At 46.0% G+C, this 18571-nt stretch overlaps 1 protein-coding gene across 1 annotated transcript in view; it reads left to right on the top strand.

Annotated features, from left to right (window-relative positions):
• The window catches only part of HMGCLL1 (3-hydroxymethyl-3-methylglutaryl-CoA lyase-like 1), a 47786-nt gene extending 31984 nt beyond the window's left edge, over window positions 1-15802 (top strand). The window contains exons 4-5 of the mRNA XM_015423982.1: window positions 4780-4875; window positions 15650-15802. Coding sequence (XP_015279468.1) covers window positions 4780-4875; window positions 15650-15802 — 249 coding nt within the window. The remainder of the gene's footprint in view (window positions 1-4779; window positions 4876-15649) is intronic.
• The last annotated feature ends 2769 nt before the right edge of the window (window positions 15803-18571 follow it).

Genomic DNA, 18571 nt, shown 5'->3' with positions numbered 1-18571 from the left:
AACCCCCCCTTTTTAGTATTTTAAAGCTGTTTTACCATTTCCCTTCTAACATTTTGTTTGGCAGAGAGTTTCTGACTGAAAACAGCCAGAAGAAGTCAAAAAAGTTCTGCAGTAGCAAAGGTGCCATATAAAACAGGATCCCATACCTATAATCGAAATCGCCAAGAATGATAAATGGCTGCCATTGAAATGCTTATTGCTTAAGTATCTTACTGCCCTTTGAAAATTAATTGCATAAATGTTAAAAGTACATGATAAAGTAAGGCTCTGCTTACAAAAAAAACCCCAAGAGGACAAATACATCACATAAACATGATTTGCAGTGATTGAGTTTCATAGAGCTTGAACTGTACTTCCAGTTTAGCCTTTTAACTATATTTTTAGTTCCTCTGTCACTGTTAAAACGATAGTTTTTTGTCACTCTGGTTTACCATTACAGTAGATATTTGGCTTCATAGGTTTCCCTTGGTCTGGGAGGTTTGGATGATGTTTGTTGTTCAATATAGGAATTAAAGTTTCTGGAGCTGGGGACCCAGTAGGTGGGGCACCGTTATTTGACTGTATTGTTGATGATGTTTTTAATGCTACTTTTCAGCATTCAATCAGCACTCCCATCCTCAGGCGTTTAATACACGTTCAGTATGAATGACATTCACAAAGCATTCAAAATGTATTAGTCAGTATAAATTGAATAAACTGCTATCTGTAATAGACTGGTGAAAAGGATCTGGAATGTGGTATAATCATCTTCTTATAAAAGAGAAGGAGGGGGAAACCAATTAAGTAGAAGTGTAAAGAATTGGGTATTTTATTGAATATTGGGATACAATTATGTTATTGTTTTTTAGGGTATTTATATGCTGCCTGTCCAAAAAAACCTCCTTGAAGTGGTTCTGTACAACATATGGTTGTTCTGCACACCAATGTGTATTATTTTCTTTGATATAAAAGTAAATCTCACACATACAAACAAAAACATAATTGTTCACATTCTAGCCTTAAATGTAATAAGTGGTTTATACAATGCAAATGTATTTAATGTATACAGGGTAGGAATGAAAAGAGAGTAGAATCCATACTCAGGTTTTTTGCCATTGGGCTGTGGGATAGACCCCACTGTGGGGTAATTAATATCAAACTGCAGTCATATTTTCAGTGATGGGCTCCTTGAAGGAATAAAGATTAGATATGACAAGTAGGGTGGGCAGGCTGAGCCTGGCAACCAGCGGGAGGGGTTGCCGGGTGGGAATGTGGGGGAGAAGTGTGACATCACCAACATCACTATGTCCCTTCTGGGTTGTACCACTCTAGCTCTGGGAATCACTGAAAACTCAATGGTAAGACATATCAACACTGGCAGTTTTTAAAGACAATTTTCTCCCACTGCCTCTTGGAACACTGGTGGGCAATGGCATTAATTAGTAGGAGGACTGGTAACCCTTAAGACGATCAAAATAGGCACAGATTCTAATCTCAAAGCCCTGACCCGGATGGCCTTGGCTAGCCCAATCTTGTCAGATTTCAGAAGCATTTGGATGGGAGACCACCAAGGAATTCCAGGGTCACTATGCAGAGGCAGGCAATAGTAAACCACCTCTGAACATCCCTTGCCTTGAAAACCCTATGGGGTCACCGTACGTCAGCTGCAACTTGACAGCACTTTAGACGCACACACACAGAATCTAAAAAAATGCCATGAGCACTAGGTTCTTAAGGTAGCTCAATGAAAAATATACACCGTGTACCACTGGAATAAATTTGTTCATCTGTATAGGTGAATATAGCCAGTGAAGCTTTTTGAGGAGCTGGGTAGCTTAACCACTTTCTTCTTGGAAGGAAATGCTTTAGCCCTCCTGGCCAGGGATATGATTCAGTGGAGCACTGGTCTCTACTTGTAGGTCTGTGTAGTATCTCAGACTGCAGAAAGAATCATCTAAGAAGATCTGGTCCTTGGCCATATCAGAGGAGAATGCTGTGACAATGCTGTTAATACCCCTGGAAAGAGGGTGGTCATCCTAGCGTCAGATATGCACCTTTAACTAAGGGTATATATGCCCTCAGGCCAGGCATCATTTTGATAAAGCCTGCTGAGATGCTTGGCCAATCCCTGCTATGCATTTAGTAATTGTATTCAAGTACAAAACATAACGTGGTTAGAAACATGTACAGATAACTAATTACAAAACATGTCTACCTGGACCTTGATCCCTTCACTGCTTTCTGAGTGTTTCAGAGGGCACTACATTGTATGCATGCTTGCCAACCTTGGAGTATTTGTGTGTATTTTATACTCTGGTGCTTGTGTCCAGACTGGTGAGGTCCACTGTCACTTTATTTCTTGTTATTATTTGGGGTCCAGCAGAAAAGGGATTCTGATCATAAATTGCAGTAATGGAATAGGGCATTTCTGGTCCATGTTGGCTCATGGAAATGTGGAATATTTCATTAGCTGTCTGCTACAAGGTGGTTGCAGCTTAAGACAATTTGTGGGATTCCTTGGAATATTAGTCTGTAGAGGCATGCCCCTATGTGACTGATTGTTAGGTCTCCCAGTTAAGACACTCTCCACAACACAATTTGGTAATGATGTTTTATTGAGATATGCTACTTCAGGAAACAGATTCTGTGTCAGAACTAAAAAATGGTGCGCAAAAACCTCTATTAAGGTAAAACAAAATACACCCCACACCTCTCGCATACGTCACCATTCAGCCCCCACAGTTACTATGGCAACCTTGACAGATATATGGCACCTTATCTACATCCTAGCCTGGCAGAGAAGACTCCAAGGCCAGCTCCCTTGGGAACCAGCTTTGGGGCACAGCTTTGAGGAAAAGTTATGGCTTCTACAAGCATCCACTCTAAACACCCATGCACTCCCCTCAGGAATTCCCTCCCTCCATATCTATGGCAAGCAGTGAAGTGAAACTTAGTGAAATGAAACCAATGCTTGACACTGACATAAGTGCATGGACAACATTTTGGCAGGAGACATTGACTTGCTCTGCTGCTGTGAAAACTGCAATATATGGGTAATTTGCAAAACTGCTAGATCTTCTGTTATGGGTATCTCCATCTTTGTGAATGTGTTTTATAGAACTGTGCTGAAAAATATTCTGAATGATAGACAGTAAAAACAACTAGTCAGCATAGGACCACCATGCTAGATCAACCTCCTTAGTGACTTCTAACTCTGTGAGAAGCTAGTTGTGCCAGCTCCAGCCGCACTGCTGCATTCCACACAGGGATTCTGCCTAATGTGGCCAGTGGGACACTGCTGCTGTTTTAGTGACCCTCCACATGACATCATGCCTAGTCTGAGCATGAATCATGGGCTCCATGAGCTTTCCACTTTAAGACGGAACAAAGGAAAACCTCCTTTACTCCAACTTTAAGGTGAAACAGTAGAAGTTTCAGAGGGCAGCTGTGTTGCTCTGTAGTAGAAGAGCTAGATTTGACTCCAGTAGCACCTTAGAGACAAAGAAGAATTTGGGGAGTATGAGCTTTTGAGAGCTCAAATAATCTGTAGTGATATAGTGGGTAGAGCCTCTGTGTGGAAGCTCTGTCTGTAGGCAGTCTAGGAAGTGGTAGTACTAAGCTTCCTTGAAAGTGGCAGAGCGATGCTCCATGTTTCTACCTCACTTTCAGCCTTTTAAGGGGCTTTTGGGGAAGAATGTTTGTCAGCTGAGGTGCAGTAACCCCTTCACTGCATCTCAGCTGTGAAGGGGGAAAGGAGGGGTTGCTCATGAGGGGCATACAGTGGTCATTATGACAGATCGTAAGGGGGAGGGGCCGGAGTGGTGAGGGTAGCAACTGCAGTGAGCAGCATGGGAACAGGGCCATGCGGAAGGCAGCCTTGCCCACCGCTGCCCCACTTGCTGCTGCTTCTACAGCAAGGCTCTCATTTTTGTGCCTCTGTGTCAAATGCCCCATTGTGAGCTACGTGTGACTACGCATGTTCTCTCTCTTCTTATCCCTGGACAATACAGATGTGGCCAAATGATTTCTATTCCCTCCCATGTTTGCAAATGCTACAGTGGGAGTTTTAAAGTGGAAATGACACAGTAAGAGTCCATGTCTTTTCATCCGTAGGTACTTGCGTTGTGGGACACAGCTCATAATATAAATCCTCTTCTTTAATCAATGGGAAAAAAATTAAACCTGTTTTGACTTGTCATGAGTTATATAAATGTGCCCCTTACTTTTTTTTTTTTAAAGAGCAGAATTCTATATGAGAGAAATGTGACTTGCAAAGTCTCTAATGATGGACTAAGCTAATGCTCTTTAGTGAAAGAGGATATCTTTGCACTGTTGTATCTATCCACTTTTTTGTGGGGGAAGTTAAGTAGTAAAGTAAGGATAGAGAAACAGTTGTATCATGTTTCCTCTTCCAAGTTTTAATATAATGATTTTCAAATGTGAAAGGACAGCATAGGGATATTATCTCCAGATTTTTAGTTTACTTAAAAATGCCATCACTGTCATAGTAAACAGGTACACTTGTACAAGTGCTCAGAGAGCTGTAGGATCAGATCCTTTGTTTTGTAGGAAACATGCAGCAAAGTACATTGCAGTGTGGACAGTTTTTACATAATAACCATTTCCACCTGTACTCCCCCCCAAAATGAAAATAGAACTGTTTTTCTCTTGTGTCTAAAATGAAATAAAATATAAAAGCTATTTGTAAATATTTGTAGCTAGTGAATAACCATCAGGTAAATGTCTGATGCAGATCTATGGCATTAAGAATCTAAACCAGCTTTTTTCTCTCTCTTTAAGATGGCAGATCACACAGAAGTAATGAGAGGAATAGAATATTATCCTGGAGTCCGATATCCAGTACTGACTCCTAATCTTCAAGGTTTCCATTCTGCTGTATGTATGTTGCTTGGAGTACCAATCCATATATTAAAGAACATATTTGTTACAGCTGGAAAATACTGTGTGAAGCTCCATTTACAGTGCTATCCTGTGCAGAGTTACGCTCTTCTAAGTGCATTGAGGTCAATAAGCTTAGAGGAGTGTAAGTTTCCTTATGATGGCCTTGCTAGTTATTTGCATCAGAAATTAGGTGGCCTAGTCTGTGAGCTAACTTTCTGAGTTTTTGTGGGCCAAGTTAAGCAAATTTGCAAATCAGTAATAAATTTAATACACGGGATGAAATGAACACATATTCTTCCCCTGTTTATCCCCTGTCTGCTCTTTCTTGCCCTCCCCTCTCTTTGTTGTCTCCCTTATGGCAAATTTTGGATTGTAAGATCCTCATGACAGGGACCTTTCATCTTGTACCTTGCAAAGGGCACTATATAAATAAATAATATTTATTGATGATACCAATTGCACCATGTTTTGTCAAGCCGGTGTAAGATGTCAGTTCCTATCTGAAAATATGGAACAGATCAAAAGAATTGTGTAATGGGTTTATGATCTCAATCTGCATTGGACTACATTTCTTTCTTTAGGCATAGGTGGAAGCTTCACCAAGCAGCTGAAATCTGATTAGTAAGTGAAGAGAGAATTTAATTCATCCTGACAATTACTTTTTTCCTCTGGAAGCCTTAGTGACTATGGAAAGTGCATGGCTTTTGTCCCAGAACCTTCAGTTGTTTCCATGTGGGAAACTCATCATACTTAAAAGGAGTCCCATTTATTTCAATGACAAAGGTTTGCTTGAATAAACTTTTAAATAACTCCAGGGTTAGAAGTGCACTAATGTACTTAGGTAAATCCTATTAAATTTATAGAGAAAGAGGTCCATCGTAAAGCCAAAAGAATACACTATCTGTTTCTCAGCATAAGAACATAAGAACATAAGAACATAAGAGACGCCAATGTTGGATCAGGCCAAAGGCCCATCCAGTCCAACACTCTGTGTCACACAGTGGCCAGAAATACCAGTGCCATCAGGAGGTCCAGCAGTGGGGCCAGGACATTAGAAGCCCTCCCACTGTTGACCCCCCTCCCAAGCACCAAGAAGACAGAGCATCACTTGCCCCAGAGCCCCTAGCTATACCTTGTGGCTAATAGCCACTGATGGACTTCTGCTCCATATGCTTATCTAATTCCCTTTTGAAGCCGTCCATGCTTGTAGCACCCACCACTTCCTGTGGCAGTGAATTCCATGTGTTAATCACTCTTTGGGTGAAGAAGTACTTCCTTTTATCCGTTCTAACCCGACCGCTCTGCAGTTTCATGGAGTGCCCACGAGTTCTTGTATTGTGAGAAAGGGAGAAAAGTACCTCTTTCTTTACCTGCTCTTTCCCATGCATAATCTTATAAACCTCGATCATGTCACCCCTCAGTCGTGTTTTCTCCAAGCTAAAGAACGCTAAGCGCTTTAACCTTTCCTCATAGGGAAAGTGTTCCAACCCTTTTATCATTCGAGTTGCCCTTTTCTGCACTTTTTCCAAAGCTATAATATCCTTTTTAAGGTGTGGTGCCCAGAACTGCACACAGTATTCCAAATGAGGTCTCACCATTGATTTATATAGGGGCATTATTATATTGGCTGATCTGTTTTCAATACCCTTCCTAATAATCCCCAGCATAGCATTGGCCTTCTTTATTGCAGTCACACACTGTCTCGACATTTTCAGTGAGTTATCCACTACAACTCCAAGATCTCTCTCTTGCTCAGTCTCTGCCAGTTCAGACCCCATCAATGTGTATTTATATTTAGGATTTTTGGCTCCAATGTGCATCACCTTGCACTTGGCCACATTGAACCCCATTTGCCATGTTGACGCCCACTCGCCCATCCTTGACAGATCCCCTTGGAGTGCCTCACAATCCTCACTGGTTTTCACCACCCTGAACAACTTTGTATCATCCGCAAATTTAGCCACTTCACTGCTTACTCCCATCTCCAAATCATTAATGAACAAGTTAAAAAGCAGTGGACCAAGTACTGATCCCTGCGGTACCCCACTGCTTATCACCCTCCACTGAGAAAATTGCCCACCTACACTCACTCTCTGTTTTCTATGAACTAGCCAGTTTTTGATCCATAAAAGGACTTGTCCTTCTATCCCATGATTTTTGAGCTTACTTAGGAGCCTTTGATGAGGCATGATAATTGATAACCAGCACAGTGATTTAATTTAGGTTATTATTGGCATTGACCAAAATATAAAGTAGCAAATTCATCCCAATACAGCTCTTAGTCTCTAGGGTGCCACTGGACTCCTGTTTTATTTTTCATATAAATCATAGAAAGAACTTTGCCAGAGAATATGGAGGTGCTCTGCTCAGGAGCTCGCCTGGTGTTTAATCAAGGGAGTTCATAACATGGTCCTATGGAGGGTCGCAGCATGCCTAATGATAACAAGCATTCTGGTCCTGACCCTTATTTACTTGTGGTCATCAGAATGTGGATAGAGTACCTACCTGCTTACGTGCCTTGCCCACATTCTGGCAACTGCACATAGTGGAGTACATGACCAGCATGCTGATTCTGGCTTGATATGTCATATGTATTGGGGTACAGTATGGAATCTTTGCAAGGGAAATAATTTTCTCATAGCCCGGGGGTTTAGACCAGCAATTTAACCAGTAGAGTGGAAGCAGTCTACAGATAATTTATATCACACATGAATGCATGAAACTATCATACACTAAGTCAGACCACTGATATATCAAGTTCAGTACTATCTCCTCTGGCAGATGGTATAGTCTATGGGTAGTGGCTCTCCAGGGGCAAGTGTCCTGCCTTCCTAATCCTTACAGCTGGAGATGCCAGGACTGAATCTGGGACCTTCTGCATGTCAAACAGATGCCCTACAACTGAGCCATGACCATCTCCCACCAATACTGTAATAAGCTTTCGCATAACTGAATACACCTTTTGCATTGTATTACAATTAAGATACATTCATATACAAGTAAGGTACTCTTGAGACTTATGAGGGTGGGAGTCTTTTACTTCCTAGCCAGCCCGCCTGCCTCCCAGCAGCACCTGTCCCCCCTGTTGCCATGCAGCCACTTCAGATGGCACTATTAAAGACTCTTTGATATGATTGCCTTGTTGGACTGTGAAGAGTGTGTGCCAGGGCAATGGACAGACCTGTGTGGTCCTAAGTGAAGTGCTGTATGCTGGACTATGGAATGTACACTGTGGCCAAGGGGAGCCTTGAGCCTAAGTAGTATGCCAAGCCAGATGTGGACCTGGGACTACAGAAGCCTTCTGTCCCCAAACTTCTGCTTCTGCCCCAAGCACCGGAATGCAGAGGCAGCAGCAGATCAGAGAAGAAGCCATGCTCTGATAAAGGACAGATGTTCCTGAACAGAAGCCACAAGGGAATCTCTTCTTCATCACGCAGCATTCCCCCCACCATGTGTTAACTTTACCTGGAAAGTAACTCATTCCTCTTCCTCCTAAAACAGACTAAAACAAAAGACTGTGCCCAGCTACAGACAATAGCAGTGATCCAACCTTCCGGAGGTGGACCGAATCACTGCTCAGGCAGTGCTATGGTCGGACCACCTGGCCCTGAAGGCCCGTCTGAGCATTCCACCTCAACCCTGTTTGGGCGGTGAGCGTATTTTTGCTCGCCCGCAAAGCCTGATGGAACCGGAGCGGTTCCAGAGAGCTCTGCGGGATCCAAGGCCCCCTGGCGGCTTGTTGGATAAGCTGGTGGAGGACTGGAATGTCCGACTCTCTGCAGCCATCGACGAGATCGCTCCCAGGCGACTTCTCTGTACTCGCGGTAGGCACGCCCCCTGGTATAACCAGGGGTTGCGGGCGCTGAAACGAGAACTTAGACGATTAGAGAGATGGTGGCGCCACGCTCGCGACAAGGCTTCGAGAACATCTTATAGGACATCTATGAGATCCTATGAGATGGCAGTCAAGGCCGCTAAGAAGGATTTCTATGCGGCTGAGATTGCGAGCTCGCGCCCGGCCCAATTATTTAGAGTAATTCGGAATTTGACAACCTTGCCTCAGGGCGAGCAAAAAGTTAAGGAATTGGAACTTGGCTGTGAGGCTTTTGCGAGCTTCTTCGCAGATAAAATCTTGGGGCTTCGCCGTGACCTCTCTGCCACAATTGAGACAGTGAGTGAACTTGAGGCCCCTTGCACGTCTTCGGGGCCGGGTTTAGAATGTTTCAATCTACTCATTCTGGACGAAGTGGACAGATTGCTCGTTTCTGTACGTCCAACCACGTGTGACCTTGATCCGTGTCCCTCCTGGCTCATTAAAGCGAGTCCTGGGGGGTTGCGAGGCGCTGTGCGAGATATTGTCAACACGTCCCTCTCAGAGGGGCACTTCCCGACAGCGCTCAAGGACGCAATGGTCTGCCCTCTCTTAAAAAAACCATCTCTGGACCCGGCCGAATTGGCCAACTATCGGCCGGTGTCTAATTTGCCCTATTTGGGCAAACTGATAGAGAGGGTGGTGGCGCTACAGTTACAGGGCTTTCTGGAGGATGCTTCAGTCTTAGATCCCTTCCAGTCCGGCTTCCGCCTGGCCCACGGGACCGAGACAGCCTTGGTTGCCCTGACTGACGATCTCCGGAGACATCTGGATCGAGGCGGTGTGGCGGAACTGGTGTTGTTAGATCTGTTGGCAGCATTTGACACTGTCGACCACCAGTTGCTGACCCATCGCCTTGCCGACGTGGGGATTCAGGGGCTTGCCCTTCAATGGTTTGCCTCTTTCCTGCAAGGTCGGGGACAAAGGGTGGCCTTCGGGGACCAGCGCTCCCGCAGGTATCTCATTGAGTGTGGGGTACCACAGGGGGCAGTGTTGTCCCCGATGCTCTTTAACATTTATATGCGCCCCCTTGCCCAGGTTATCCGGAGTTATGGGCTGGGGTGTCACCAATATGCTGATGACACCCAGCTCTATCTGATGCTGGGCGGCTGGTCGGACTCGAGTCCCGATGACCTACATCGGGCACTTGAAGCTGTGGCTGGTTGGCTCCGACTGAGTCGATTGAAACTAAACCCGGCGAAGACGGAGGTCCTGGGCCTGAGTCGGACCAGGACAGGAGTGGGGCTCCCTCTCCCGACCTTCGATGGGGTGCCTTTGGTGCCTGCGTCTGGGGTTTGGAGTTTGGGAGTACACCTGGACTCTGCCTTAACGATGGAGACCCAGCTGGCAGCCCCTGTCAAGTCCGCCTTTTTCCATCTTCGGCGGGCCTGGCAGTTGGCCCCCTACCTGGACCGTGATGATCTGGCCACAGTGATCCACGCGACGGTCACCTCGAGGCTAGACCACTGTAACGCTCTCTACATGGGGCTGCCTCTGTCGCAAATCCGGAGGCTGCAACTGGTGCAGAATGCTGCGGCCAGGCTGTTGATGGGTCTCTCTAGAAGGGACCATATTCAGCCTGTGCTGAAAGCGCTGCACTGGTTGCCAATAGCGTACCAGATTCGCTTCAAAGTGCTGGTCTGGGTCCAGCCTTCCTGAGGGACTGCCTTTCCCCGTATGTTCCCCCAAGAGCACTATGGTCCGGGGCCCGAAATTTACTAACTGTGCCGGGCCCCAAAGATGCTAAATTGGCCACCACGAGGGCTAGGGCTTTTTCGGTGGTGGCCCCTACCTGGTGGAATGAGCTCCTGGAGGAGATCCGGGCTCTGCGGGACCTGATGCAGTTCCGCAGGGCCTGCAAGACGGAGCTCTTCCACCAGGCTTTTGATTAGGGGCCGCCGCCACCCCCCCTGTTATATTACCATCATTGGGGGGGGGAAGGGCCCTAGAATAGAAGGAAGAAATTTCTGAATTTAACATCTAGTATTGAGGACACGGAATGCCTACCGGGATGTTTGGATGTGGTTGTCATCTCCCTGAGGTTCCGGAATTGTGGTTGTTGAGTACTTATTGCACTGAGATGGTTTTAAATTGTATAACAAGTTTTAAATGCTACTAAATTATTTGATGTTTTATTATTGCAAGATTTCTTGCCATGTAAGCCGCCCTGAGCCCTACGGGGGAGGGCGGGATATAAGTTTAGTAAATAAATAAATAAATAAATGTGGTGATGGCAATGGCTCTTGCTCCCCTGCTCTTCTTGCCTGGCCATCTACCTGCATGAGGCAGACAAACCTTCTGGTTTTTTTAATCTCATTTTTCGGCAGACCATCTGATCCTTGCCCCACTCTTTGGGTCCATTGATCTTCCAGGTTCAGCATTATGGGACAGGAGAATAACAGTTCAGTTCCTGAAAAGAGAAAATTTAATGATGCAAATAGAAGTAAAAGTTATAATCATAATTAGATCTTACAAGTGGGAACCCCCAAGGACTTGCAGGAGGTATCTCATTTCCCCCTCCTAAACTATTTCCTCTTTCCTTTTCCTGAAAGCCTCTATAGCCTCTCCCCTTCTCCTGCTTCCTTCTCTTCTTCTAGGTTGCCAAAACTTCCAGATGGGTTATACAAATGTGAGATTACAGGATAGTAAGTAAACAAAAATCAACCTGGAATCACAACAGATTTTCCCAAGTACCGAGATCAGTTCCCCCTTAGGGTTGCAAGTACCAGGTTGAAAAAATTCCAGGAGATTTGGGGGTGGTGACTGAGGAGGGTGGAGTTTGAGGAGGGAAGGGAGCTCAACAGGGATGTGATGCCATAGAGTCCACCCTCCAAAGCAGCCAGGCTTTAGGCCTTCTTTTTCTTCGTACTTCGATTAGTTAGTTAAGGAAAGTTATTTAGTTAGTTTTTCAGTTTGGATTATCTCCGCCTCCGCGAAGCCACTCTCTCCTCCTCCCTCCAGCCTATGGCCATAAGGTGGGGTTTCTTTAAATAGTGCTGGACTTGTGGCAGAAAAATTGGCCCCTCCGCACAAGACCCCCGTTCCACTACCGCTCCCTTCTGCCGCTGGTCCATTTTGGAGCACCTGAGGGTGAAGATGGCTTTTACCACTCCCAAACGAACATCCTGGATTCCCAATGCATGGCCCGACTCATCCTTCTTCGATTTAGCCACCAACTCACTTATCCTGAAGGCCCCGAAAAAGGCAACCAGGGCGGCCACATGGAACCGCAGAGCACCTCAGGAGAAATAGGTTGCCTGGGGTCGACTCTTGTGCCCGCCTCACGCAACCACCCCTCCAACATTCTGCAGATCCGAAAATCCCCCGTGGAGTCCGCAAACTCCTGTGCTTTACTGGTGTAGGCCAGTGCGAATAAGAGCCCTTTTATAGAGCTGATCTCTAAGCCCTTACCTTTCGATGCCACACAAAAATGCAAGAGATACTCCACAGGCACAGGCTACAAATTAGGATACCCTACCTCCTGTCTAAAGGCCACAAATTGGCTGACAGCCCGGTCATATGCTCGCTTGGTATTGGGCGCTATGGCTAGTCCTATGGCCCTGTGTACTTCCGCCTTCCAACCAACCACAGCCCCGGTGACATCCGTACCAGCTGCAAGTTGGCTTCTGGGGTAAGCTGACGGAACCTCTCCATCTGTTTACGAGAGAGAGCATCAGCCACCCCATTATCAACCCCCGGCACATGCCTGGCAAAAAACAAAAAGTTAAGCAGAAGGCACCACAGTGTAAAGGCCCTAACCAAGTCCATGACACAACTTGACCTAGAGGAAAGGGAATTAATAACCTGCACAACCGCCAGATTATCACACCAAAAATGCACAGTGTGATTAGCCAACTCATCCCTCCATAGGTGAACGGCTACCAGAATAGGGAAAAACTCCAGGAAGGTGAGGTCAGCAGTCAGCCCAGCCGAAACCCACTCCCTAGGCCATGCCTCCGTGCACCAATGCCCCCGGAAATATATGCCAAAGCCAGAAGATCCGGCCGCATCTGAATGGACCTGCAGCTCAGCCTCCAACCTAAGGTCCTCCCTCCAGAAGGAGATACCATTGAAGGAAGCCAGAAATTCCTTCCACATCTCCAAATCCTGCTGGATGCGAGCGGTAAGCCGGATCCTGTGGTGAGGGCATTGAAGCCCGGTCATGGCCACGCACAATTTGCACAAGAAAGCCTGGCCTGGCGCCATGACCTTACATGCGAAATTAAGGTGGCCAATCAATTGCTGCAGCTCCCTCAAGGTAGCTTTCTTCGTATGCATAAACTGTCCAACACGGCTGTGCAAGCCAGCCAACTTGCTCACCAGTAGCCTTGAGGCCTGTGCCACGATATCTCAACTCCTAGGAACGTCAAAACCTGCGTTGGACCCTCGGTCTTCTCATGTGCTAAAGGCACTCCCAACTCACCTGCCAGCTCCAAAAAAGAACACAAAAGCCTATTGCACTGGCCAGAACCCTGGGGGCCCATGAACAGAAAGTCATCCAAGTAATGCGCCATGGCGCTCAACTGGTGCATGAATGCATTGCCCATTCCAGGAATGAGCTAAAGCATTTGAAGGTGGCACAGGAATTGGAGCAACTCATCAGCAATGCCCAGTCCAAATAAAACTGGCCGTCAAAACAAAAACCCAAAAGCTCAAAATCCTCTGGTTGCACTGGGAGGAGGCGAAATGCCGACTTGATGTCGCATTTTGCCATTTCCATCCCTTGGCCACAGCGGCATACAAGGATGTGTACCAGACCGAGCATAAGACCTCTGGGATCGCATCGTTAATTGAGTCACCCCTACGGTACGAGAGGTGGTGGATAAGCCAGAATTCTCTGGGGGCCTTCTTGGGCACAATTCACAATGGTGACACCCACAGATTAGGGACAGGAGGAGAGGGGAAAGGTCCTAAAATCCTGTCCTCCGCCGGCTCCTTTTCAATCTTTTTCCAAACTACGTGTGCCATACCCTTTACAGACTTTAAATTACCAGCCATAAAGGGGACCCTCTCACACTGGTATGGGATGCGAATACCCTGAGAAAACCCCTTCAACAAATACACACCATCAGAATTCCAGGGATAGTTCTGCAACAGGACCTCAAGCACTTTCAACTTTATGGGCATTGGCCCCCTTTGCAGAAGCCTGCCTGGACCCTCCCCCTTCCGTCCTCCTGCGGCTCCTCTGGGGCTTGCCCCGGAAGCATGCAGAGAAGGGGTGTGGGCCCCCACACAAAGGGCACTCATGTTGATATTGGCATCACTTCCTGCTACACACACCCTGGGCCCCAAATTCCCAGCAAATCTGGTGGGGTTGAACTACCTGCCCTGCCGAGTGGCGGGGAGTGGAAGCCACGGCCACATGGGTCACCAGGAGGCCACTGCTCCTGCGCCATCCACCACCGAAGTCCTGGTGAGCCATGGGCCGCTGCTGCAACCGCCGATCACGTGGAGCCGCGCCTCACGTCACCGCACCCAGCCAGGCACTGGCTGCATCCCAAGGTCGTCGGCCCCTGGAGAAGCTCTTCTGCACGTTCCCGAGCAAGTAGGCCCCTGAATTCGGCTGCACCACAGAGCTCCTAAGTGCCCAAAATTCGCCGCGGAACTGCGGCTGAGGAGGGCGGGGCCAATTTAAGCTCTTCGGCCCCACCCCTGAGAGAATCCGTATGCGGCGTTTTTGCCGCCGAAAAACCTCCCCAGCCCCACGGCTGCAAAGACCTGGGGCTCTTAGAATTGGATTGTTACTCCCCTGCCCACCCATATTCTTTGCTCAGCAATGTCTTGTAAATGAGTTCCTTGTCTCTGGCCTTTCAAGTGGCAGCCAATGAACTGGAGCAAGGAGCAGGCACACATTCCATGCAGTCAGATGGCTGGGAGCGGTTTAAATTGCTTCGGCTCCGATGCATTTTTTTTTAACCTGGAGAATCGCAATCACACTCACCTCCTTGCTCCGGATCGCTGTGCAGCCACATCGCTTCCCGCCGTTTACAGGCAGGAGCGTATGTCTGTTTTTTCTCTCTCTCAGTTTGGGCATGCGCACAGGCATCCATCTGTAGAACTAAATTTTTCGTGTGTATGCAGAACAGCGATTTCCACTTCAACCCAACTGCTGTAACACTTCCCTTTAAACTTTAAAGGAACACTTCCCTTTAAACTTTAAAGGAACACTTCCCTTTAAATGTTTACCCCCGAAAATGGCCTCCATGAGATCCCAAACTCGTCTAAATGCTAAAACTAGGCACTGTTTAAACATTGTTTTTAATAATGCGGTGGTGGAGCTCCGCCTATGCGCACACCGCCAACGCTTAAAATAAATGGTTGGTGAAAAGCGGAAGCCTCGGGCAGCTTTCGAGTGGGGAGGGGTTTAAACCAGAAGTGGCTCGACACTGGAGGAGCGATCACACAGAGGGAAAATGCGGCTGGAAACTGAAAATCAGGAAAACACCACTTGGGGACCTGGTAACAAAATACTCCCGTTTAAAGGGGATTTGAGCCGGAAAGCGACAGTTGGGGATGGGAGGCAGATGTTGACTGTGTGATCACGCATATAAAATCCGTTTCTGAACTGGCACGACACCAGATCAAATGGCGTGTCTGAACGCACCTATTGAATATCGTGATGCTTCATTACACTTTTACTAAGTTTTTCATGTGAAGATACAAATTACTAGTTGCTGTGTGTTCCTTATAAAGTCTAGCTAGGCCATGAACCTCTCTTCACTGGATGCAATATACTTTGAAAATGATGGAATTGGGGTGAATTGAATAGCACTTTTGTTGCTAATATTTCATATAATAGATGGGTAAAGTTACTATAGTTGCAAACATGATGCTAGAAAATTATTATACACCTAGGAAGGAATTATTTTTTTTCCAGTTTTGTTCTATTTCTTTCAGATTGCTGCTGGGGCAACAGAAGTGTCCGTCTTTGGTGCAGCATCTGAGTCTTTCAGCAAAATGAATATTAACTGCACCATAGAAGAAAGCATGGACAAATTTGAAGACGTTGTGAAATCAGCAAGGAATATGGACATACCAGTGCGAGGGTAATTATAAACCTAGTCAATATAACCATTTCTAAATGATAGCTCTAATTTTGTAATGAAAGAGGCCTTCAGATAGAAATGTCATATGTCACATAGGATATATGAAAAGATTACGGCTGTTTCACTTTACCACTCCATCCACTGAAGCTTTGCTGGAAGTGCCCAAAGTGGATGTTTTACCATCCCCGTTGTAAACCCCGTTGTAAACTGCATCAGAAGTGGAACTGGATTTTCCATTTCAAAAGACAGCACCTTCCATTTCAAAGGGCAGCAGATGTGACCATGGCCATATGATAGTTCACCTCCTTATTTAGTTTGCCTTCTCTTATTTAGTTTACCTCCAGATTAACAGGAACTTAGATGTCTTCAATATGAAGTACCGTACATCAGACTTAAATCTTGCCTTTTGGGGCTGTTAATTATTACTCCATTTTATTCCCGTATACCATTGACCATAATAGCATTCTAGCAAATCCCAAATGGATAATAGTAGGCTTTCTAATGGACAAGTATTTGTGAGTTTATAAAAAGAAAAGCACAGTCATAAACATATAGCAAAGTGAAACAATCTTTGTGTATACACTTGTTCTATGCTACTTTAGATATAGAGTCATATAAGTTTAGTTCTTTTTAAAAGGTTGTTTTATAATGTCGTCCAGATTTGAAGACTTAGATGGGTCTGTGTTTTTGTCCTGGCTTTTTGCGTGAGCCAGTACAACTTTATTTCTGCCTACAGGGAGTTGGCTTGTAGCCTCTAGAACCCATGTCCATTAACTTTGCAAAATAAACTACATGGTAGAGAATTTCTTTCTCTAGAATCATCTTTTCTTGTAACGGATGAATGAGTTTCAGTTCTGTGTTCTCCTCTGGGTATCTCTGTTATTCATCTGCTCTACCTGTCTTCTAATTTCACGTGGGCCATTTCTAAAATTAATCTTGGATTCACATTTCTGCTACAGCTTTGCTTTCATTCAAATCATTTCTTGTTTTCTGCTAAGGCCATGCCCATGAGAGATCATGCACATTACAGCAGCACACAAATATTATGTTTGGGAGTTTCTTTAGTATGAAATGGTGAGCACCAGCACATTAAGATTCCTTTTATTTAATGGTAAGCAGACCCTCAATTCAGATTTTTGTATGCTAACATTGATCCTCTTACTATGGGGGCTTACTGATTACCATTGTTTCTGTTTTAAAGGCACACAGAAGGCACAAAATGGCATTTGCACTAGTGTTGTAAAAGTGGGGCAACTACAAGGGCTTGGGGGACATTTTATTTTCTCTGTATCTCCTCCCCCACAATTTCTTCTTTCTCTTTCTTGGCAGCCTGTCTAGCCCCTTTTGTTTTCCTGCTTCCTTCTCTCCTTCCCACTCCCCAGTCCTTACTTTTATCTGCTCCCCTGTCCTCAGCTTTCCCCCCTTCCCTCCTCTTGGCAGCCTCTTATCAGGAAAAGTCTAGCCCTGTTGCATGGTGATGGGTGTCAGTGCCAGGCCAGGCCCTTTTGCATAGTAGCCAACAGTTCTGCAGTGGCTGGCAGCGGTTGCAGTATGTGTGTGCAGATGGGCTGAGTGGTGTGAGTAGTAAGTCTTCCATAGGCATTGCTCGGCCTGCTCCCAGTGAGTCCTCCTCCATCAATGGACATACCAGGGGAAGGGGATGTTACCCTTTCCAGACTGTTTTGGCATCCATGCGGGCAACCTCCCCCCATGACTTTGCTTTACAGAAATCAAAGCTTGGAAGACTCAGCAATAGTGTTGTGGTTGCCTAGCAACCTCTAAAAGGGCTAGTAAGCATTCTTTTTAAAAAGAAAAAGAAAAAAGCTACAGGTGTTGTTTCTATTGCTTTGGGGACTTTTAGTACTTCATGCAGGAAATTCTTCTTTGTAACCCTTCTTGGGCTGCATGCCAGATTTTATACTCCTAATTCCAGTTTTTCACACCTTGCTAGCCATTATCCTTGGTCATTTAGGATAGGTGCAGTTCTACCATGAGGAGGGTCTTTCTTCTCCTGGAATGTCTCCGGGGCATCTGGCATATCTCCAGTTATAGGGCAAACTGCCTTGCCTTTGTTATCTCCCTCCCTGGTATTGCCGAGCACCGAGGAAAGGGGGTCCATCAAAACTAAATATAGATATGTCTACTCCCTGTGTTCCCTTTACCTAAGCATGCCTATGTTCTCGACTAATCGATTTCAGATTTTTCTGCAAACTTGGAACTTACTTCGGGTTCATAGAGTAAATCCCCCTATCTGTCCCTAGGTCCATTTGACTGACCTATTAATCCACATTCTATGTCCCAAACTGGAATCAGGTATAGAATAAAGAGTGATCCAAAGAGGTAGGGCTGGCAACCTCCAGGTGGTGGCTGGAGGTCTCCTGGGATTACAGCTGATCTCCAGGTGACAGAGATCAGTTCCCCTGGAGAAAATGGTGACTCTGGAAGGTGGGCTCTGTGGCATTCTACCCTATTGAAGTCCCTCCGCTCCCCAAACCTTGCCCTCCTCTGGCTCCACACCAAAAATCTCCAAGTATTTCCCCAAATCTCAAGGTATTTCCCAGCCCTACAAACAAGATAGAAAGGGGCTTACTTGTGCAAGGTTGAAAGACTGCCTTTAGGGTTGCCAAGTGTTACTCACGATTTAGCGGGGGGGGGGGAGTCCTGTAGCTCCCCGGGAGTCTTCTTCCGTGCGTGCAAAGCGCTCACGCTGCTATGATGTCACACAGAAGTGACATGATCAAAAGGGCATGTTGGGGGCGGGACCGCAATCATT

The sequence above is a fragment of the Gekko japonicus genome, unplaced genomic scaffold, assembly GCF_001447785.1.
Source record: "Gekko japonicus isolate JY-2015 unplaced genomic scaffold, Gekko_japonicus_V1.1 scaffold391, whole genome shotgun sequence".
NCBI lineage: Eukaryota > Metazoa > Chordata > Lepidosauria > Squamata > Gekkonidae > Gekko > Gekko japonicus.
The sequence above is the reverse complement of the archived record's forward strand: the minus strand, read 5'-3'. Positions and strand labels throughout refer to the sequence as shown.